This window comes from Acinonyx jubatus, chromosome D2, assembly GCF_027475565.1.
Source record: "Acinonyx jubatus isolate Ajub_Pintada_27869175 chromosome D2, VMU_Ajub_asm_v1.0, whole genome shotgun sequence".
Taxonomy (NCBI): Eukaryota; Metazoa; Chordata; class Mammalia; order Carnivora; family Felidae; genus Acinonyx; species Acinonyx jubatus.
The window spans coordinates 561,348-585,422 of record NC_069393.1 but is presented as its reverse complement, the minus strand read 5'-3'; the positions used below and the strand labels follow the sequence as shown (position 1 = coordinate 585,422).

General features: G+C 43.8%; 1 protein-coding gene across 3 annotated transcripts in view; it reads right to left on the bottom strand.

Moving 5' to 3' along the window:
* Nucleotides 1-582: 582 nt before the first annotated feature.
* Nucleotides 583-24,075, bottom strand: part of RAB4A (RAB4A, member RAS oncogene family) — a 45,310-nt gene continuing 21,817 nt past the window's right edge. The window contains exons 2-8 of one of the 3 annotated variants that reach the window (XM_027047014.2): nucleotides 20,652-20,732; nucleotides 18,298-18,412; nucleotides 13,388-13,450; nucleotides 11,675-11,829; nucleotides 10,341-10,436; nucleotides 6,158-6,294; nucleotides 583-2,055 (exon numbers count right to left, since the gene is read on the bottom strand). In XM_027047014.2, coding sequence (XP_026902815.1) covers nucleotides 6,179-6,294; nucleotides 10,341-10,436; nucleotides 11,675-11,829; nucleotides 13,388-13,450; nucleotides 18,298-18,412; nucleotides 20,652-20,732 — 626 coding nt within the window. In that variant the 3' untranslated portion in view covers nucleotides 583-2,055; nucleotides 6,158-6,178. Of the gene's footprint in view, nucleotides 2,056-2,440; nucleotides 5,107-6,157; nucleotides 6,295-10,340; nucleotides 10,437-11,674; nucleotides 11,830-13,051; nucleotides 13,080-13,387; nucleotides 13,451-18,297; nucleotides 18,413-20,651; nucleotides 20,733-24,075 lie in introns of those variants that run through there. The other 2 variants (XM_027047015.2, XM_027047016.2) reach the window with 2 other exon arrangements.

Sequence of the window (24,075 nt, the reverse complement as noted above, 5' to 3'; positions counted from 1 at the left end):
AGGGTGGGTGCGGGCTGGAGACTGGACTCTTGAACAACAAGATGTGATGAGGTTCCAGGTGGGGGAACAAGAACATCCTTGTGCTAGTGGTATCTGAAGTGTGTGTGTGTGTGTGTGTGTCGGGGTGGGGCAGACGAAGCCCGTAACCTGCGGGATCTGAGGCTATCTCTAGGTATAGAATATTGGAACTGAATTGTAGGCCGCCCCCCTCATACCTCTGGTGAATCAGAGAACTGGTTGAGGGCGTTGGAAAACACTCCACTGCCCAATATACTAAATTATCTCCCTTCTTCATTTTTCCTGAAAGGCCTTTATTAAGAACCACCATGGTTTGGTTCTCCAGCCAACTTTTATTGGTCAAACGATGTGGAATTCTATGCAGTACCTGTGGTTTAATTAATAGGCTCATTTGTAAACCAAGTTAACATCTTATTGTAAAAATTCTTGCTTTTGAATCAAGCGATGTGGCAGAACAGACATGCTCCTATCCCATGCAAAGAGCTGTTCAAAAGTGAGCAGCCTGCAGAACTATCATAAATGAGACGCCGAATCGAACATTCTTCCAGCGAGGTCCATGTGGTAGTCCAGTCTGAAAACTTACTTCATTTTCTGACTTTTCAAAACAAAAATATTCCAGGCATTAAAAAAAAAAAAAAAAACAAAATTAAGACGCCTAACACAGATACATACTGATCTTTTTACCCAAGTCACCTCCCAGAGTTTCTAGTGCCACTGTGCTCTGTTGATTAAATCGAACAACAAAAGCAGTGGCAGCTTCTAACTGAAAGGCAGTGAAATTCACCAATCAGCCTGCAGCGAAAAGTCACAGTGAAAGAACATATATAAGGTGAAGAATGCTTTTTAACCTTTTGGCCTTAAGCAATACTGTATTTCAACTTTAAAGAAAAGTTCTATTACACGTTTTTTGCATCGACATTTTAAAATATTAGAACAAGTCTTTGTAATACAATATATATTACACTTCGATATACCTTATGTGAATTAAAAACATGTCAACTCGATAACCGTAGTAAGGCATTTAAGTATTCAGCAAAAGCTATACAGAAATTTCTTGATGAGTGGTATTCCTTTAATATTAACTTGATTTAGTGGGTTTCCTTAAAATGAACACGAAACAATAAAAGACTTAAAAAAGAGGCAGTGACGTCATCCACCGAATCCTAGGAAAAGCACAGTAACGAACAGTGTTTTCCAGCAGGGAGACCAGACAGAGCAGCAAACGGGGAACAGGTGAGCTGCCCCAGTTATACCGTCCGTCGCATTTACCAACAGCCGGAAGTAGAATCGATTTCCTGGTAAGTTTGGGTAAAGGTAACAGAATCCTTAGTGCTGATCACAGTGCCTAAAACACAGCAGGTACTCTGGCTACACTTCCTGAATCGATCTGGACGAAGGTGCTGTAAAATCAACAGAGTGCTGGAAAGCGTCAAGTTCATGGAAAAACTCCATTTTCCATTTTATTTCCGTGTCTGAGTAACTACTGGTCTAGTATTTCAAGTGTGGGTTACGTAAACACTTTGTGGACCGTGGCAAATGGGAAGTAAATAAGCATCTCACTGGCCGTCAATGCCAGAGTCTTCGAATACCGGGTCATCAATATAACCAACTGTGCAATGTAGCTGACAGGATGATCAAAGTACACTCGCCATCGACAGGTTTTAGTTCAGACGATTAAGGAAAATAAAATTTTAGACTGCACTGGGAGCAACGTTCTATCAGATCCTACATCAGATACCATGCCGTGGAGACGTATTGAGTAAGAGTCTATATACAGCACACAGTGAGGATTTAAACCAAAGATGAAAGGGAAAATATGGACCAGAAAATTTTTACATACATGTATACCTCTAACGGTACTGTCCATTTAATGAGATTTATTATATGATTTGCTGTGCCACATCTACTAGCTTGCATATTACCCCAAATTATTCTTCTTCGCAGGAATATCTACTTCTGTATAACGTAGAAAAAGACGGTGGTAAAAAACTTCTTCTTCAAGCTCCGACAACTGTGCCCCAAATAACACCTGAACACCTAAAAAATATGAAGAACAATTTAGAAATCCGCATAACTATAAATGTGCAGACAAATACAGCTTAAAGTCCCATAGGGACTTGGTGAACAGATCTTCCTACTCCACTTAAACGTCATGTACACCTGTTAGATGATGTTGCAGGTGCATAAAAAAGTCCACTGTGGCAAATGGGAAAAGGGAAGCTTTACAAAGCTACGATCTCTACTTGCAAATTTTATAAAAAAAAGCCTATTTTAGCAACAGACACATTTAGACTTCAGTTAACCAAAAAAACTCTCCGTATTGATACAAAGGCAGAAGAATCTCTATCTCAATTACTCCCATCAACGACCACCCTTCCTTTCTTTCTAAGAGCCTATAGTTTACATTCTTTTAAGCAGAACATTTTTTTTTAACTTGTAGAGTTTAATCTACCATTTCCTATTTGTTTTCTATTTGTCTGATCTGTTCCTTACTCTCCCTTTCCTCTTTCTGCCTTCTTTTTGGTTATTTAGATTAATTACGTGTTTATTTCCTTCTCATTCCTATGTTGGTTAAGGAGCCAAAACTCTTCGTCATGTTATTGTAGTGGTTGCTTTAGGACTTTCTTCTTACGAAGATTTTACTTTTTGGGAGCAGTTTGAGGTTCACGACAAAAGTGAGGGGAAAGTTCATAGATTTCCCAGTTTCCCAAATACCCGCTGCCCCTCATACATGCAGAGCCTCACCCGTGATCAGCATCCCAGACCAGAGTGGAACATGTGTTACCAGGGATGAAGCTGCACGGACACATCGTCATCCCCCCGAGTCCATTATTTACACTATGGTTAACTCTTGATGCTGTACATTGTATGGGTTTGGACAAATATATAATGAAATGTATCCATCGTTACAGTATCATAGAGAGTATTTTCACTGCCCCAAATATCCTCTAGGCCCTGCCTATTCATCCCCCCCAACCCCAACCCCTGATCTTTTAATTATCTTCATGGTTTTGCCTTTTCCAGAATGTCATCTTGTTGGAAGCATACAGTATATGTAGCCTTTTCATGGTTTGAGAGTTTTTTTGTTTTTTGGGGTTTTTTTTTAGCGCTGAATTGTCCATTGCCTGGATGTACCGTACTTCAGTGATCCATTTGCTGAAGGACATCTTACTCGTTTCCAAGTTTGGGTAATTATGAATAAAGCTGCTTTAAACATTCACGTGCAGATTTTTGTGTTTTCAACTCCTCTGGGTAAATACCCAGAAGTGAGACTGCCGGATCACATTGTAGGAGAATGTTTAGTCTTGTAAGAGCTGCCGCGCTGTCTTCCAAAAGCGGCCGGACCATTTTGCATTCCCGGTGGGGACGTATGACAGTTCTGCTGCACGTCCTCGCTAGCATCTGGTGTTGTGTGCGTCTTTTATTTTGGCCATTCTAGTAAGGATGCTGTGGTGGTACCTCATCGTTGTTTTAATTTGCATTTCCCTGATGACATATGATGTGCAGGATCTTTTCATATACTCACTGCCACCTATGGTACGTCTTCTTTGGTGAGGTGTCTGCTAAGGTCTTTGGCCCATTTATAAATTGGGTTGTTTTCTGTTAAGTTTTAAGGGTTCTTTGTATTATTTGGATAACAATCCTTAACTAGATGTCTTTCAGAAATATTTTCTCCCAGTCTGTGGCTTGTCTTCTCACTCTCTTGGTGTCTTTCCTAGAGCACAAGTTTTGTAACGGAACCCAGCTTATTGACTGGTTCTTTCGTGGATGGTGCCTCTGGTGCTGGATCTAAAAAGTCATCATTACATTGAAGATCACCTAGGCTTTTTCCTACGTTATCCTGTAGGAGTTTTATAGTTTTATGTTTTACATTTAGGTTTGTAATCCATTTTGATTTAATCTTTGTGAAAAGGGGGGTAAGGGGTGTGTGTGTGTGTGTGTGTGTGTGGTGTCTAGAGTCTTTTTATTTATTTTTTGCACGTGGCTAGCCACTTGTTCTCGCACCGTCTGTTGAAAGGACCATCTTTGCTCCTTCATCAAAGATCGGCTGACTGTATTGACGTGGGTGTATTTCTGAGCTCTCTGCTCTGGTCCACTGCTCTCTTTGTTCATGCTTTCGATACCAAACTGTCTGGACGACCATAGCTGTATAGTGTCTTGAAGTCCAGGATCTATGGTCGTCCAGCTTTGTTCTTCTCCTTCAATACAGCGCTGCTTGTTCTGGGTCTTCTGTCACTCCGTGTCAACTTTAGAATCACTTTGGTTTTTCCTAATACAGATCTTACACGTATTTTGTTAGAATTAGACCCGAGTATTTCCTTTTTTTGAATGCTAATATACACAGTATTGTGTTTTTAATTTCAAATGGCACTTGTTCATTGCTGGTACATAGAGAAGTGATTGAGTTCTGTCTATTAACCTTGTATCTTGCCATATAACCTTGCCGTATAACCGCTTGCGTAGGAGCTTGTGGATTCTTTTGGATTTTCCACATAGATAACCATGTTGTCTGCGGACAGAGACATTAATTTCTTCCTTCCCTATCTGGGTACTTTTTATTTCCTTTTTTATCTTACTGCATGAGCTAGAACTTCCAGGATGCTGAAAAGGAGTGGTGAGCACAGACATCCTTCCTTGTTTCTTGTTATGAATTGGAAAGCTTCAAGTTTAATGCTGTTAGCAGTTTTCTATAGATACTCTTCCCCACGTTGAGGAAATTCCCCTCTATTCCTAGTTTACTGAGAATTTTCATCATGAATGGGTGTCGGATTTTGTCAAATGATTTTTCTCTTGATGTGATCGGGTGATTTTTCTTCTTCAGCCCATGGATGTGATGGATTACATTAACCGATTTTGGAATGTTGAACCAGCCTGGCATACCTGGGATAAACCCCACTTGGAAGTGGCATAGAACTCTTTTTTGTACAGTGTTGGCTTCGATTTGCTAAAATTTTATTGAGGATTTTTGCATCTATATTCATGAGAGATACTGGTCTGTAGTTTTCTTGTCATGTCTTTGTCTGGTTTTGGAATTAGGGTAATGCTGGTCTCGTAGAACGAGTAGCAAGTATCCCATCTGCTTCTGTCCTGTGGAAGAGATTGTAGAGAAATGGTGTAATTTCTTCCTTCAATGGTGGAACTCACCAGTGAACCCATCTGGGCCCGGTGCTTTCTATTTTCGAAGATTATTAATCATTGCTTCAGTTTCTTTAATAGATGTAGACTTAGTCAAATTGTCTATTTTTTTCTTGGGTTTTGGCAAATAGGTCTTTCAAGGAATTGGTCTGTTTCATCTGTATTATCAAACTTGTGGGCATAGTGTTCTTTTACTATCCTTTTCATGTCCATAGGCTCTGCAGTGATTCCCCTCTTTCATCTCTGATATTAGTAATTTATGTCTCTCTTTTTTCTTAATTAGCCTGGCTACAAGATTATTGATTGTATTGATCTTTTTCAATAAATCAGCTTTGATTTTGTTCATTTTTCTCCATTGATTTCTTGGTTTTGATCTCATTGATTTCTGCTCTAGTTCTTATGATTTCTTCTGCCTACTTTGAATTTAATTTGCTCTTCTTTTTCCAGTTTCTGATGGTGGACACTTAGATGACTGATTCTGAGATCTTTCTTCTTTTCTAATTATGCATTCAATGCTATAAATTTCCCTCTAACAATGCTTACACCACATTCCACATTTTGATAAGCAGTGTTTTGATTTTCATTTAATTCCAAATGTGTTTAAGTTCCTCTTGAGATTTCTTCCTTGACCCACGAGTTATTTAAAACTGTGTTAACCTCCACAGATTTTGGATTTTCCAGTTATCTCTCTGTTACTGATTTCTAGTTCAATTCCATTGCGGTCTAAGAAAAGACACTGTGTAATTTCTATTCTTTTAAATTTGTTAAGGTGTGTTTTATAGCTCCGAATGTTGTCTATCTTGGTGAATGTTCCATGTGAGCTTGAGAAGAATGTTTCAACGCTGTTGTTGAAAATACCTAATTTTAATTATACAATCACCTCTCCATTTCAACGTAGCTACAAGAAGCGACAGCAACCTTTACAGCTAAGCATGTATAGAACGCCCAAGTAACGAAGAGTACAAGGTTGTGTCAGCAAAGATGCTGTGATGTGAGCACGTACCTGTGCACTCCCGTGCTGCTTTTAACAACCACACTCCTGAGCACTTGGGGCCTGTGCGCGACGTGGTGACCTCAGCTGTCTCAAGGCAGCATCTCCATACTGAATACCAGAGCCCATTCTTTCTGGGTCCAGCTCACCTGAGGACCAAGCAAGTCTTCTTTAAAAGAAGTTTTTATGCTTCTGTGGTACCCCAAATATATTCAGTGAAAAAAGCAAAGTGCAGAACACTGTGTGTAAAGTGTTTTGAGGGGGGTCTGGGTGGCTCAGTCAGTTGACCATCTGACTCTTAATTTTGGCTCAGGTCATGATCTCACGGTTTATGAGTTTGAGCCCTGCACTGGGCTCTGCATTGACAGTGTGGAGCCTGCCTGGGATTCTCACTCCCTCTCTCTCTGTCCCTCCACCATTCACACTCTTTCAAAATAAATAAATAAATAAACATTAAAAAAAAACCCAATGTTTTGAATAAAGAAGTAAAACCATATACACGTTTTCTTGCATGGGCATAAAAATACCTTTGGAAGGATATATAAAGAAGTGATAATAACGGCTGGCTTTAAGAAGGAGTTTTAGATGGCTAGGGGCCAAGAGAGGGGTGTGGAGGGAGACTTTCACTGTATCCTCTTTTGTATTTTTTGAATTTGGAATTATGTGAACGTAGTATGTACACAAAACTAAATTAATTTCAAATTAAACTACAAGGAGACCACTGCCTACTTACCAGAATGGTACGAACCCAAGTGTGGTAATATCCCCCGTGGGCGTGGCTTTAGTGCAATAAGCACTTCTATTCATTCTAGTGGGGCTCCATTCCTCATATGTAGCAGGAATGTGACAGCCTCGACCTAATATCCAAATGCTTAGGTTCTTTGACCTGGCAATTCCACTCCTGGGAACTTATCCTACACACTCCACACATGCGAAACGAGAATATAAAAGGTTATTTACTGCAGTATTATCTGTGACAGCAAGATGTCGGCAATAATCCAAATGTCCAAAGTAGACTGGTTAAATAAATTATGGCAACACAGACAACTGAATATTACATGTGCACACAAAATACGTACATGTGTACCTTAGCATATGTATGTATAGGGAAGTCTCTGTATGTTGATTTGTAATCATCCGTAGATCTAGTAAGTACAAAAAGCAAGATGCAGCAGAATTTATAGTATGCTAACTTTTGTGTACAAAAAGAAAAAAAAAAGAGGAGGAAATGATGGCTTTTGAACCATATTTAAAAAATACTGCTGAAAAATTTTAACTAATATCTTTATATTCTTTCACCTAGACATAATTATGATTTTGAGGATCTCAGAAGAAATAGACCTTGAAAGTTTTATATGAGTCAACTTATGTGTACTATATTCATGGATGCAGTATTAAGGCGGCAAGGTAATTAAATAAAACCTCAGGCTGAGCTTGACAATACTCAACACCAAGTCAATTTTAATAACAACGTATGTTATAGAGTCTTTAAAAGTAACAGTTTTTGTGCCAAATTTCGTAAAGAAAAAATATTCTGTTCTCAGATCAAGAAAATCCAGAAGGATGAAGTGTCCCTCTCTTGTATCTGGGCCCTTGACCCTCTCTCCCACTACCTCACCCAGTGCCCTACTTTCTCTGTCATGCCCTCTCCCTACTTCCTCTCCTTTACTTTCTACCTCATTTTCTCTCTCGGCACTTAGAAATGCTAAAATGTCTTCCATCACCGAAACCTCTTTACTCCTTTGTACCCTGCCATACCAGTACCTTCTTCCTCAAGAGAGGAATCAAAACTCACTTTGCTTTCTCACCTCCTCTTTGTTCCTCGTTTGCTGTCTTCTATTTTCATAATTTTGCTGGAGCTGTTCTTGATGATCAGTGACTTCCTATTACCCACCCCTGTGGCTATTTCTTAGCTTAGTTCTTAGCTTATCAGACTGATCTCCATCTCACTCGATCGCGAACAAGTCTTTGACTCGCTTAGTGTTTGGGCTGAAATGGTACCCGCTTTCCCCTGGTTCTTTCCAGACATCTCCGACCGTTTCCTTCTCTTTTGTAAGTTCCTCCTCTTCTCTCTCGGTCTCCAAGGCTCTGCTTTTGATCACTGCTTTTCTCACTCTCGGATGATCACGTTCCTTCCGTAGTTTCGACTACTCCAACGTACTGATGACTCGCAAATGGATACCGCCAGCCCAGACCTCTCCCCAGAGCTTGTAACTGCACGTGCTTGTTGTGCCAGTGGCACTGCAAAGGGAACCCATCAGAAACGGACTCCCCTTCATTCCCTTGAGCCCGCTTATCCTCTGGCTTAATGACATCTCTTTACCGAGTTGCCCAAGTGTGACATCTAGTTATCCTTGGCTCCTCATGCCTTCCTGACCCCACCGCCTCACCGCCCCCCTCACCCCAAAACCAACTGCCCTACTATTTAGCGTTGGAGTCACATGACGCTGCTACCAAAATATTTCTTAGATTCATCTATATCTCCTTATCTTTACTTCCACATCCTCCTTAAAGCTTTAATCAGTCATATTTTACTTGGATTACTCAAAAATGCCTTAATTGCTCTCCTGGTCTCTAGTGCTGTTCTTTCACTCCGTCCTCGACGTGGCCGCCTACATGCATGATGTATCTCAGGTCCCGACCTGACCTTACCACTCACTGATCCCATCCCTGAATAGCTTCCCATCCCGTACAGCCGTGGTTCTCAATCCTGGAGGAGCGCTAGAGTCAATCACATACGAGGGCTTTTAGCAATGCCGATGCCCAGACTATGCTTTGGCCCAATTAATCAGCATCTCAAGAGGTGGGGCCTGGGATCTGAATTTTCGTGTCCCAGGTGACTCTAGTGGACAGCCAGAGGTGAGACTCAGTAACCCACAGGACAAAGTTCCAGATCCTGGATGAGAATCACTGGCCTGGCGGGTGCCTCTCTCCAACCTTCTCCTCGGCCACCCCCCCCACTGTAGTCTCTCTGTTCTAGTGATTTCAACTTTGTGGTCATTTTCTGCCAGTCTCAACTCCTGCTGTCCCTTCTGCTGGACTACCCTCCTCTCCACTCCCTAGGTTGTCTCATTCCTACATTTTGAAAGACTGGGCTCGGTTATCACCTCCTCTTGGAGGGTCACCACCTCCGTGACCTGGCTGGGCGGTTCCCCTTCTCTGTGCGACCCCAGGATTCTATGCGCCTCCCAATTATTGTATCCTCCACACCGTATTGTAATGATCTTTTGATGTGTCTCATGAAAGACAGTTTCTTGAGGGCAAGGGTTGTGATTAATTCATTTTTGTATCCTAGCACCTGACAAAGAACCAACCTTCGGATATTTGAGTGAATCAATTAAAAAGTGAACGTCTACATATAATTTCGGTATCTTAACAAAACTCAACTTTAATAATGACAACTACATGCTATCTTGTCGGCTGCCTAAACTAGGGTTATTTTATTTTTTTATGTTTTTTTTAAAAACTGTTTATTTTTGAGAGCGAGAGAGAAAGAGAGAGAGTGTGTGCAAGCGAGGAGAGGGAGACAGAGGATCTGAAGCAGGCTCTGCACCGAGAGCAGAGAATGCAAGCAGGGCTCGAATTCACGAACCGTGAGACCATGACTTGAGCCAAAGTCGGACACTCAACTGGCAGAGCCACCCCAGAGCCCCAGGTTATTTTAAACTCATTTTTACTGAAGCGACAAATACAACAAAATAACGAGACGCGTTACTACCGAAGCATGCTCAGTTAGCTTCAGAAATAAATTATCCACGAGGTACAAGCTGCAAGTACCAACATCGTGCATGTACCCATAACTTCCTTAACCTCACGCAGGCGGTCCACCATCACGCCACATGACCGTGGCCCAGCAGGGCTAGTAAGCTGTTGTCAGAGAGCGAACAGAGCTCCAATCTTCCTCCTCGAAGCGATGGATCCCAAAAAGGCCGGGGTTCTGAAAGCCAACACCCACTGAGGCCCCGACTGCCCATCCTCTGTCACCAGTGGGCCATGGAAGCCACTATGAACAAGGGTGGGGTTTCACCTCAGCCATGTGCACAACGCCTTCAAAACCATAAGTGGCAATTTTAGGTTGGCGGATGTAGAGAGAATACTCCTGGACTAAGTCACTCCTGGAAAACTAAAAGGTGATACTACCGGGCTAGACAGTAAAATATGCTGAAGAAAAGTTTATTGATGGAAAACTTTTTACCTGATTCAATTTTGTTAAGTATTTTTCTTGCACATTGTACAAAGGCCTCTTCCACGTTCTCCCCCGTTAGTGCACTTGTTTCCAAGAACATCAGCTCTAAAAGTGACATCAAACAAAACACGAAGCCATGTTTAGAGGACGATCACAATTCAATAACGGACAGCCTGTTCAGAATTCTCTTCGAACGGCAGGCAAAAAAGCAATTTATTACTTACGAACCACATATTTCTGCAAATAAAATCAATAAATGTAAATACGGCTTTTTAAATGTCAGAAGACATCTATGCTTTCCTGAAAAGCGGGAGACGCCTAGTGCTAGCACTTAAGTCTACTGGAGAGACCGTGCGAGCTCCAGCGTTCAGTAAGGAAGCAGGCTGCTAGAAAGGGCCCAGCTGTCGACACGAGATGGAGATCCTCCAAATATTCTTCATGTCACCATGGATACAACCGAAAGGTTTTTCATTTTGGAGGGGACTACACGGCAGCTTGTCATTCTGACGGCGAAGAGGCCTTCTATGAATTAACACTCTTCGTATCCACCAGGGCGCTTACTACCCCAGTGGGGAGGCGGGCTCGCCTTGCTTCTGTATTTCTAAATGGTTTCTTTCCAAACTCACGATGGCTTAGGTTCTTCTCCCATGCTTATTTTCTTAGCACAACACCAATCTGTAAGAGTATAATTTGGTAGTCCCAGACTCCCAGTGACAATTGGCGCTAGGATATTTTAGTTCTTGACTGGTTCTAAAAATTATTTAAAATGTCTAAATTCTGATCGTTTTGTGATCTATAAGCAACCATTAATTTTATGTGTCGCTCTCTGGTGTTCTGTATGGAAAGTCATAGAGGTTCCAAAGGCATCTAGAACCAAATGACTTTAATTTAATGTAACTAAAATAAAGCCAATAAGCCTAGTATCTCTTCCACTGCTTCCTCTTCTATTTAGATCTAACATTTTACCAACTTAGCTCCAAATTACATTAGAGAGGGGGAAAAAAAAAAAAAAAGGACAGGACATCACCTGATTAGGGCCTTTAAAAATTATTACTATAAATTTCACTTTAGACCAAAGCCTGGGCTGTTCAAAGACCTTGGACTGAAAGGTCATTACACAGTATTAGCACACTTGCTTTTATCCTCATCGTAACCTGGCGGGCAGAATACAGTGAAAATAGGTTAAGTGAGTCTAAATTTACTAAAAAACCACAGGAGATCTCACAGTTCTTAAGTACGGCTTAATCCTAAAATTTCGGTAGATACGGTAAACCCAAAGCAATGTTGGTACCCCCAGATCCGCCCATTTGAAAAGCGGTAGTATTAAGTAAAAGGTCACTTGCCATTTTCTTGAGCAAATCTGGAGGCTTCTAAGAAAGTAACTTCACGATCTGCATCCAGGTCCTTCTTGTTCCCACAGAGGATGATCACAATGTTCTGACTCGCTAGCATTCTGGCATCTGTTAACCAATTAGTAAGCGCATTGTAGGTTTCTCGGCTGCATAATATAAGATTGTGAAAATAATACATGTTTTTTATAAAACTAGCAACTCTTTCCAATCATTCACACTACTCACACTGCTTTTAAACATGTCAGGGTAATGTCAACAACCTTTAAGGTTACTCAGGTAACCTGAATGCTCAATTACACACCACGCCATAGGGTTTGTTTGTTTTTCTTCCAGAAAAATGGCGACAGCAAGTCAGACATTTTGCTGTTTGTTTTTGCCCAATCGGTGCAAAAGGAAACAGAAGTTCCTTTATTCATTTTGCTAATATTTATTGAGCTCTTAGCTCTAGGCTCAGTTGTGTGCAACGTGGGGAAGCAAGTTCTAACAGGCAGCTGCTATCATGTAGCAGGTCTGTGCGGCATGTTCGTACTTTGTAGGAGTTTATCACATTCTTTATAAAGACTCTGTGCATAAACTCTACCTCCCTTTTCCATGAGAAGCCTGAGGCCCGGAGAGATTAATTAAGTTGCCCAAAGTCACACAAGCAGCCAGTGGAGGAGCCAGGACTTGACTGGGTCCGTCGGACTCCAGGACCAGCTCCGCCATCTGCCGTCTTCTGTCCTGATACATTCAGGGACACATCTGCCCTGCGGGCAGATTACTTAGCCTGATGACTTTGCAGTTGGCAAGCTGAGCCTTTCACTGCCTGAGCAAGTGCGGCAGGGCCGGGCCAGGAGCTGCCACCTCATTGCCAGGGTGCCTCCTTCCGAACACACAGACCGGGTGTCACAGCAGCAAGGTGACACTCTTTGGGCAAGTTCCTACCGGAAAGAGCTGCCAGATGATAGGGTATAGGTGACATTTTTAAGGTGGTGCCGGCACACACTGAGATCAGTGCTGTCTGATGGAACTTCTGCAAGGACAAGAATGTTCTATAATCCGTACCGTCCAATTCAGCAGCCACCAGTCCCATGAGGCTACTGAGCCCTCGAGATGGGGCAAGTGAGACCAAGGAACCAGACTTCTAATTTAATTCGTGATACGTGGGTGACAGTGCACTCAGATCCTTATGATGTGCCAAGAACCTTAACACCAACTGATTTAACCAGCTGCAAACCTCCCAAGTCTTACGCAATTATCAGCGCTCCCTGTAACGGACCAGGACATTGAAGTCCAGACGCTACGGCACCCTCCCCGAGGACCACCCAGCTAGCCGCCCAGAGCTGCATGTGAACCCGGGCGGTCAGAGCCCAGAGCCTGGGCCCTCACCTTTCGTCGACATCGATGACTTCTAATAATGTACCACACGGAAACGTTCACTTTGGGAACCTTGAGGAATGTGTCAAAGCATCAAGCTAAGAAACATAATGAACCGCTGGGGATGCTTTATCTAAAACCTCACTGCTGCATTTCCTTACGTGGCAAAGGGGCGGCAGCGGCTGGCTCAGACACCTCTAAAGCCCCGGATGAAGGGGCCGAGGGGATTCCAGAATCCCAGGCACAAAGCACACACTGCAGGTAGGTGCGCTTTGGCAAGACCAGGCTCCGGGGAGCAGGGCTGCCTCTTCCACCGGGGGTGGGGATTGGGGGGGGGGGTCATGTTACCTGGTGATGTCGTAGACGAGGAGTGCTCCCGCGGCACCTCTGTAATAACTTCTCGTCACAGACCTGAAAGAGTTACACTACTCTTACTTCCGGCCAATCAAGACCCTCTCCCACTGAACACTGTCACCTATTTTTGCTTTGCAGACCACCACGCAGGGACAGGTGTTGCATTAAAACAGAAATGATGCAGACATCTGAGCGAGCGCACGGGGGGCGGCTCGTCTGTCTGAAATCACGTCACGGAAACGCTGGGGAGGTGGGGGGACGTGCGGCTGAGACAACGATGACATTTCCCAACAGGTAGATGAAGCTCTCCCCCAGCACCCAAGATCAGCTCTGAACTTACAAGGAGGGGCAAAGTGTCTTAGGGAGCCATCAGAACCCCTAGGCAGGCGCTCAGCACCCAGCACTCCTGCTCTGCTTCCTCTGGGGAGTTTCAGGCCTTCTCCATGGCCCTGAGTAGCTGCCCCCCTCTTTTCCCGGGAAAAGGGAAGTCCTCGGGTGGGAATCCACTACATCTTCCAACTGGGAAGCCACTGCCCCCACCGCCCCCGTACTCACCTTCTTTTCCCCTCCCCACTCCTAACAAGGAAAGGCCGCTTTGCCTATGCCAACTGAGTGCCTCTGACACAGCTTATCCGTTCTCACTGTCCTCAGGATTATTTTCTCTCAGTAACCCGCTTTCTCCCCAGCAGTATCAGTCTCTCCTTCTCTGTTAGATTCCACCCCCATCAGCAACATAAAATGTGCTCCGCTACGTCCCATCTCGAACAGCAAGACGTGTAGCACAGTCCTTTCGGCTACCATCCCGCTGTTTGTTCCTCTCTGCACCCCAATTCCTCCAAAGCGGTTGTCCCCAGCAGCTGTTTCCTTCTCTTCACCACTGCTCTGGCGTCCGTGTCCGCTCCTCCGCGTCTCCGAGTCCGGCGGCATTTCTGGGTCCTCATCCCTCCACCCCGCCTCACCCCTCCCTGAACCAGCCGCCCCCCTCTCCTCCCTCACTGGCCACTTCTCCTCCTCCAGCTCGGGGTCACACTCTCGCGAGCCAGCCTGCCCTGTTTGTCCCAGAGTTCCTCGGAGCTGGGGCTCAGTCCCGGGTTCTCTCTTCTAGTCACACCTTGACCCGAGAGTAATCTGCGGCTCGGGCTACTTCTGGAAGATCCGGCTGCTGCCCCAACACCCCCTCGTGACTGCCTAATGAACATGTCACACTTAACATTTACAAGACAGGACGTCTTGGCTCCTACCCGCCACGTCCATTCTGGTTTGGGGGGTGGGGAACGCCACCGCCCCTCTGTTTATCAGCCAGAAAACTCTTTTATCCTCAACCTTCTCCACACTGGACCCACCGGTCAGGTCTTGGCTCACTAACTGACGTCTCCTGCGTCGTCCATGTTCTTCCAGCTTCACCAGGGCCATCCTAACCCAAACCACCGGTCTCCGCCTGGATCCCTGCAGTCACCCGCTACCACGCGTGTCCCCACTGCCACTTGTGTCCCCTGGTCCATTTTCCTGAGCAACCAAATTCCTCATCAACACCTACAAGGCTTCCTGTGCTCAGACGCTGGAAATGGACCTCAACTGCCAACGGTCGATGATTGAATCAACCGTGTTCACCTACCGACACCTCCGTAAGAACCCCTGAATGATAGGGTTCAGACAGCTTCTGAGTTCATGATCACTTGCAGGGGCAGAGAGGGCAGAGCACCCGGAGAGGGACTGGGAGCTCAGCACCCAATTGCCACATACATTGCCCAATGCATCTCTTGGCTGTTCCTGGGTTGTACCCTTTATAATAAGCTGGTGACAGTGAATGCAGTGCTTCCCTAAGTTCTGTGAGCTGTTCTAACACATTACTGAACCTGGGGGATGTGTTGTGGGAACCTGTGAATTTGTATTTTGCTGGGCAGAAGGGAGGATGGCCTGGGCACCTAATTTAGGACTAGTGTATGAAGTGGGAGCAGGTCTGTGGGACCCCTTAGCCTGTGGGGTCGGACGCTAACTCCAGAGAGAGTCAGAATTGGAGTTGAATTGTTGGACACAGAGTTGGTATCGGAAAACTGGAGAAGAGGTGTGGAAAACCCCCCGTTTGGTGTCAGAAAATACACATCACAGAACAGTGCCTATCTTTAGGGCAAAAAGAAAACTGGGGAACTTATCAAAAACAAACAAGATGACTCATGATTAGTTTGATACTTTGAAAAGGGCAGCTGTTTTTAAATGTATTTTTCGGCTCTTAAACTCCAAAGGCACACAGATAGCTTGAGGCTTTTCCTTTCTACCCGTAGACTGCGCTCTGCACGGCATATGCTTGGAGACCTGGCGACAGGTGCAGCGTGAGAAGGGCCGCACTGTGAGTGCTTCCGGGGGCCGCCTCTCGGACTGGAGGGAGGCCTCTTTTCCACATACGCGGGGGCAACTCTTTTCTATTTTAGTTTCCAGAAACTAGCAGACATCTAGCTTCCAGAGAAAGGGATATGTAAGAGTTTTCCTCAAGATAAACTAAATTATATTGGCTGCATCATTCACTTTAAAACATGGTATTTTGACATGTGGTGTCTAACAAATGATTCAAGTATACAAATTTAAGCATTTAAGAATACTTTTTTGAGGCAGTTAATGTTTCTCAAAAGTAATTTACAGCAGAGTAATACAGGTACATAGTTTGAAAAGGAAATACCGCTGACAGTCTCAACATGAAACTCCGCTGTCTCCCGCCTCACTCTTCCTGGGAGCCCCACTCCCAAGGCGAGTTCCTTCCCTTGCACTTGACTTTTTTCCTAAACGAAGTCACTAACAGAATACATGTTGAACACCTATGTGCTATCTTCTCCCCAGGGCTTTGGAGAAGCAACAAAGAAACGCACAAACGTCCCTACTCTCATGGATCTTTGTTTCCTTTCTCTGGCATTTGCTTTCATCTTTCTGTAAAATGCTTATGAAACTATTCGACTTGTGAGTTTCAGGGCTTACTGCTTTCCTGCTTTGATAAGAATCTAGCACACTCATAACCTCCCACCCCCTTCCCTGTCTCCTCTTCCTCCCGGGGAGCACCCTTGCCTGCCCCCGACCGGCCTGCGGTGCCTCCTTGTTCTTCTCCCCAGCTGGGTGGATGGACTTCACCGTCCTCTTTCAGGGTTTACTTCTTTGTATTGATGAAGCATACCCTCCCGAAGTTTCGAAGAAAGAGTGTGTGAAAGATAACCTTTGTTTCCCCTACTCTTGAATATCTGAAGGTCTTCTGACTTTATTATCTGTCACACTTGATTGATAGTTTGGCTAAGTTTCGAAGGTCGGAATGGGATTTTTCATGCTGAGTTGGCAAGGTGAGGCTTCAGTATCTTCTGGCTTCTGCCTGCTGCTGTTGAATGGTGAAATGCAATTCCCATTTCTGCTCCTTTAATGTGACTGTGTTTTTCTTCTGGGGATCTTTTTGTATCTCCACTGCCTCTTTGTCCTCTGAAATTTCACACGACATGCACGCTAGTTGGGATTCTTTGCCCCATTCATTTGCATTTGGTCTAAGGCGGGCCCGATACATCTGGAATCTCATTTCTTCAGTAGAAAAATCACAGAGATTGGGCTATTTCATTGGAGACGCCAACATGTTAATATACTTAGGCCTTTCCTTTGGGGCTACTCATTCTTCTGCAGAGAAAAATTGTTTCTCCTGAATACGCACCTGGCGGCCAGCAGCCAGGGAAGAGGTGGGAGAAGAGGGTGAGGGTTCGCAGACTTTCACTGATTTCCTTCTTTTCAGTCCTTCCCTCGTCCCTGTCCTCTGCTGCGCCTTATGACTTCGCGTCTAGACCCTGCTTTAACTCAGAGACTGAACTTCTCATCGTGTGTGTATGTGGGCACACATACAGAAACACTTTAAACCTCCCTCCTGTAGAACCTGAAGCTTCCAAATCCTGACCTTTCTTGGGACTCAGCAGGAGGATGTGGCCTCCAGCTCCCTGGCCTCCCCCATTATGGGCACTTAGATGTAGCTTTTAGTCAGTCACCATCCACTAATCACGTACCCTCCCTTTCTGGGTGTTTGCGAGTTAATGCCATTTCTGTTATTTTATAGTCATTCCGGTGAGGGTTCGGGGCTGAGAAAACACAAGTCTGCGTGTTTGATGAGTGGTTCCAGAAGAATGATCGTGATTAAAAATGGTTTCGATATTTCTGAAGCAAACAATTATTGAACATTTAAAATATAATATACTCCTGACTTTAATGAAATGAAATGCTTATAGTGAGAGTGAGTTTTACTTAACTGAATTTTAAGACCGTGAATATCCGTTCTGTTTTGACTTTGTGTATCTGTTCAAAAAACACACCTAAAATATCAATCTACTTTCTTGCTTTAGTAGTTACAGACTATTAAACATGTAACCTCCTATGCAGTGATCTGGGGTCATAATTTCAAACATCAGTTATGACTATAGTGTAATAAAAATGTGCAGGAGAGAATATTTGGTGGAACGTATACCAGCCGTCAGAACGTGCTAGTTAATATAAAACAAAAGAAAACCGCAAAAGAGGTTTTTAAAAATTCTCCTTTAAAAGTGGAAGATAGAGAAGAAATTGTTGTGCTATTACTTTGCCTTAATTTTAATCTCAAAGTATACTGCAGAATACACAAGGTCACATCCTCCAAATGTACTCGCTAGTCCCAAAGAATAACTCAGCCTCTACATTAGGATGCGTTCGCTCAAAAGAGATTCTAACGCGTTCTTTAGCAAGTCAGTGTCACCTGGAGAAAACAGTCCTTTAAGACAAGAAGCTGCTCTTTAAGCTTCCAGAGGTGAAGGTTCTGAAATCTGTGTAGGGGAGAAGACAACTACACATATTAAAAGGCTATAATTGGTTATTTCAAATCCAATTTTCAAATATTTTTATTAAGTTAGAGAGAAAGCTACCTGAATCGTTCTTGGCCTGCTGTATCCCATATCTGTAACTTTACATATTTACCACCAACATTTATTATCTTTGAACCAAACTCCACTCCTATTGTATGATTTGAGTCATCTTTGACTGAAAAAGAAAAAGAACAAGATATTTAATTTTAGAACATTAAGGAAACAGGCTTACAGATTTAAACAAGTGAAATCAAGGGTTAAAGTCAACGGAAATGTAATTTACTGTAGCCTTTCATTTTTCCAACAGTCAGTTGATACGAAGCACTCACTGTTTTAAACAGAACACACAGACACTTCCTCTTCTGAAGGAGGCGATAAGGCTCTTTTGCAAGACCCCCAAAACAAACCATACATTTTAAAGTCTAGGCTTGGAAATGGCTACACCACATGAGAACCACATCTACCCGTCCACGGGGAGGGTACTCACAAATGGTGACTGCATAAAATACCCGGGTGCCCCCCGAAAGGGCTTACGGCCCACTGCACCTCAGTCAGTAATGAAGAGGTGAGAATTCCCACTATTTGAATGGATAAATATCCCAAAGAAATCAAAGGGGAGGAAAAACACTGTAGCCCCCAAAAGAAACTTGATGGACACCAGAGATGAAGGGAAAAATAGGAAAAGATAAAACAAAAACAAACGAACCCCAAACCCAAAGCCTCTACGCGTATTATCGTGGATTTTAGTACTGTGTGGCAATAACTTGGAGTGAACTTGTTGGAGAAGTCAATACTCTCTGTGCCAGGAGGCGGGCAAGATAAGCAGCTTGCTAAGCCCACCCTGAGTAAGCAGTCTGTGAAGGAACACTGCTGTGGTGATGAACACCGAGGATGGCTCCACGGCCCATGACTGGCTTCCACTTTGTGGCTCCATGGCCTGTGACTGGCTTCCACTTTACAGCCGTAGGGCCAAAGTCAGGGATGCCACGTGACGGGGTGCTGAGTTTCCTGGTGTGTGTGTGTGTGTGTGTGTGTGTGTGTGCGCGCGCGCATGTGGGTGCATACGTGCGGGTGCACAAAACAGGTTCATACTGACCACACAAGCCTGTCCCAGTGTGGAGCTAGAGTGGACGTTCTAGAATTCAAGCTACCGAGAAACCTCGGAGTAAAAGGCTCAAAGGGTGATGGCTAAAGTCGGAGGGCATCCTGATTACAACATGGCCACAAGAGGAATAAAGTGAAACCTTTCCCGTGATGCTCTAGACCACGCGGACTAACACCACACAGGTACCGGTCTCTGTGGCGAGGCCTTAGGGGAGGAGATCAAGGGAGAGCTCGCCACAGAGAGAGGACACAAGGATTAAAAAGCAGGTGGGCAGTGGGCCCACAATGTCCTGGGGGCCTTCTCTTCTGAGATGCTACAATGCAGTGTTGGCAACCTGTGAGGGGACCTGGGCCCCCAGGGGGGTAATATGTGTTCCACTCGGTAAGGACTGGCTCTGTGACTAATCCATGCTGGGGCCGTGTCACTGGACAGAGGTTCCAACAAGTCCTTGGAGATTGAAAATGGAAATAGCAGAATACACTTCTACAGTTTTACTCCTCAAAGCTCTTTGCCTGGATACCCTCTGCCGTCTCTTTGCCCATTTTACCCACCCCCACTTCAGCAAGGGCAGTTAATTCTGCTTCCGTGCCTTTACCCACCTGCCGCGAAACAGGTCATTCCCCACCATTCTTCCCATGGCTCTAAGAGCACTGTTTATTTTCAGGGTCTCTAGGTCTAACAAGTCTTTTACAATACCTCGGAGTAAAAAATCCAACCTCCCTTACCAAAAGAGCGCCAAGTCAATGGCAAAAAGATGGGTCTGTGGTCAAAAGGTCTGGGCTTGAGTCTAATCAACTACCCTCCCAAGGTGGTGGGATGACCGTCCCAAGAGCACACACCCACTTCTCTAAACCTGCGCCTTTTACCTGCGAAACGGAACTGAGGACAACAGCTGCCTTCACTGTAGTACAAGGCTGCCGAGGACCCCACATGACTGGCTTATCTACAATGTGCCACTAGGGCTCTTTGGGCGGCTGGCTCCCTGTCAGGGAATGACATTCCTCCTTTGCCTTCCGCTTCACCATGTTGTAGCTCAGTGTCTGGAATGTATCTGAGTATGTGGGAAAATGGATGGTATGATAATATGCCGAATGATGAGCCATCATCAAACTGAAATAACTTGACGAAAACCACAGGCATGTTGCTGAAAGCTTAATACGACATAAACTTTTAACGTTATTTTAACACATTTTAAACTATAACTCTTTGCTGAAATAATATTCACAAGTTTTACTACAAACAAATCTGAGCAAGGGAGCACTCTCAGAAAAAGACATGCACGAAACACTGACCATTTGATGTCACTTACATTTTTTTTCTATAAACTGATGAAGCAAGCAAGACTTGCCAGTTCCTGCATTTCCAATAACCAAGAACTTAAACAAAAAATCTGAAAAACAAAAAGAGACTATGAAAAAAACCTTTAAAACGTGCTATGTTTATTCTTAGACTATGATTAAAAAAAAGAAAAGTTAGTAAGACCTGACTTGTTAACAGAAAAGAGAAGTAACTACCCTGTGAAAACAACAATACACGTGTCAACTTACCTTTTCACCTCTTGGATATTTGGCTTACATGCCAATTCAGTGGTTTCCCAAACTGTGCTCCTGGGACAACTTCCTTTCATGTTGGAAGTCTGGCGACTGTTCTTGTAATGTACAAAATTTGTCCCTTTGCGAGTCACTACTCTAAGAAATACGCATAAGCAGTGACAAGAAAAAATAGCCTAGAAATTTCAAGTGTTTCTGTACAAACGGAAAACCCTGGGAAACTTCTAGGCTTTGAGAAGTTCACTCCTTTCCTTTTAAAAATAGGTATGCTTTCCAGGGGTGCCTGGGTGGCTCAGTCGGTTGGGCGTCTGACTTCGGCTCAGGTCGTGATCTCGCACTCTGTGGGTTCGAGCCCCGTGTCGGGCTTTGCGCTGACAGCTCGGAGCGTGGAGCCTGCTTCGGATTCTGTCTCCTCCTCTCTCTGTCCCTCCCCCACTCGCACTCTGTCCCTCTCTCAAAAATAAAATAAAAACATTAAAAAAAGTTTTTAAAAAGATAAAAAAAATAGGTACGCTTCCCCCTGCCCTTGCGGATTTTTGTGGTCTCGCTTCTATCCCCTTGTCTGTAACTTGTGGGAAGGACAGCTTGAGCCAAGTTTGAGTCAGTATTCCAAGGGTGAAATTTGTCTCATTCAGCGTAGAAAGAATTTCTCATTTCTTCTTTACAGAGTAATATGTTTAATTTGGGATATTATTTTACATGAAATGGAAATGAAGACTCTCCAGTGCAATTTGTTATTTAATCAGCATGATGTAGCATCGGTAGCCCCACGATGCCTTAGTAATCCATTTTGCTTTTGCTGTTAGCAAAGAACTTGAGTTATGCGGAGCCCAGGTGCTGCAGAGGACCCCTCCCACCCCGACCCCTTCCACTTTGATCAGAACCCATCGACCGCTAGCCCCCATGCTGCTGGACTCATTGCGTGGCCCTGATGAGTCTGTACTGCGGGTTCCCTGGTTTGCACCTTTGAAAGTGTTGCCTCCATACATCTTTTCCGAACCCAGACCAAGCGCTCCGAGCCCTGGCTCCCTCTTTCCCCCAAGGAAGCTCAAACAGCCCATTTCTTTGCTGAAGCTTAGCCTAGCCCTGTTTCTTAAGACCTATATTCATCATCACTCCCAGATTAAGCCGATTCAACCTCTCACGATTTCCACAAGGTTACAGGCAATGAGCTTAGTGGATAGTGCTATGAGAATTGTCGGCGCTTAAAAATAACAAGTTTTATGCTTCTCGTTGTGTGTTTTGAAAGCATGCACATTCAGGTTCACGGCAGATTCGGAGTAGTCAGAAAGAAGCATTATTTATAAATAAATGGATAAACAAAATACGGTGCATACAAACAGCGGAATATTACTCAGGCTTGAAAGTGAGGAAATTCTGACACATGTCACAACACGGATGGACCTCAAAGACATTACGCTAAGGGAAACAATCCAGTCACGACAGGAGAAATACTGTATGATTCCATTTCTATAATGTACCTAGAGTAATCAGACTCCGAGACAGAAAGTAGAACCGTGGCTGACAGTGGCTGGGGAAGAGGGGAAACGAGGAGGTGTTGTTTAATGGAAACGAGCATCAGTTTGGAAAGATGAAAAAGCTCTGGAGACAGACTGTGGTAACGGTTGTACTCCAATGTGAATGTGCTAAATACAAATGAACTGCAGACTTAAAAATGGGGGGAATGGCAAATCTTACGTAATTCTACCCCCCCCCCCCACACACTAAAACATGCCAAATCTAATCATTTTCATCAAACAGCTTCTATAACCTAAGACGTCGAAGGGAAGATGGTTAAGATTGCCAGGTTAAAATGAAAACACTGGAATCTTTCAATCTTGTTCAATATCTTCTTCTTCTTAAGATATAAAGCCCGATCATTGTGCAGTTGACCTTTGAACAACTGAGTGCGTCCACTTACGTGTGGATCTTTTTAACAGTACGGTACTGTAAACGTATTTTCTCTTCCTTGTGATATTCTTAGTAGCATTTTCTTTTCTCTAGCTTGCCTAATCATAAGAACGTGATATATAACACGTACAGTATAGAAAATACATGTCAACTGGTATTTTATGTTATCAGTAAGGCTCCCCATCAATAGGAGGACATTAGTAGTTAAGTTTTTGAGTGGTCAAATTTATACGAAGGTTTTCAACTGTCCAGAGGGTTGGCACCCTTTGCCCCTGTGTTGTTCAAGAGTCAACCCTATAAGTTAGAAACAGAAAAGGGTGAGGGCTAAATAAAGATGCTGCCAATATGCAGGCAACAGTAAGTACTGAAAAAGAAAAGAATCTGTATACGCAAATTGAAATGTTTATGTGTTATGTCTACACAGAAAACTGAGGATCACAAATCTACATGCTCCTGGAACAAAAACTCGGACAGCTAAACATAGACTTTGGCTTGACTCTTGTTCCACTGTTTTCTTCTCCTTTGGAAATTTTGCTAAATGTACTTTACTACGGTAACTGCTACCTGGGTTGTCCCATAGCTCCAAAAGGCAAAAGGGTAACATATCCACTGAGCTGCACCTTGCTGGACAAAAGATATGTAGTCTCCAGATGTAAAAGCTCCTCCAAAAACTCTTTATACTCTGTCTTGTAGCTCAAACAGGTTAAGTATTCATACTTTAGTGGAAAACCCTTTTGCTGGAAAACCCTTTTGTGTCACCATCTAGAAATGCTGGATAAAATAGATCACATTCCCGCTCCCCACACGTCCCCCCAAAAATGCACAGCGGAGTTTTCAGGAAAGAAAGGAAAATTCTAGACGCTTGGAACAGAGAAGAAACAGAAAAAAAGCAGTAGGGGCCCAGATACGGGACTGTCAGGGAGAGTAAATCCACACTTAAACACCTCATTACCATAGTGAAACTACAGACAAACACTATAAAGGCGATCAGAAAGAATGGAAGAACTCCCTATAAAGAAACTAAGTTCCTTACCCCAGACAGGAGAAGGCAATGAGATAATACCTTCCCAGTATTGAAGGAAGGAGCACAAAACCAAAAACTGTCTAATGTAGAATTCAATGCACGCACTATTATACTCAGCCACGGTAGACTTTTGCTTCCAAGAGATAGAATAGGAGACTTTTCCCTGTTCCTCCTGCTCAGTATAACTTAAAAGCCTGGAGCCTGCTTCACATTCTGTGTCTCCCTCTCTCTCTGCTCCTTCCCTGTTC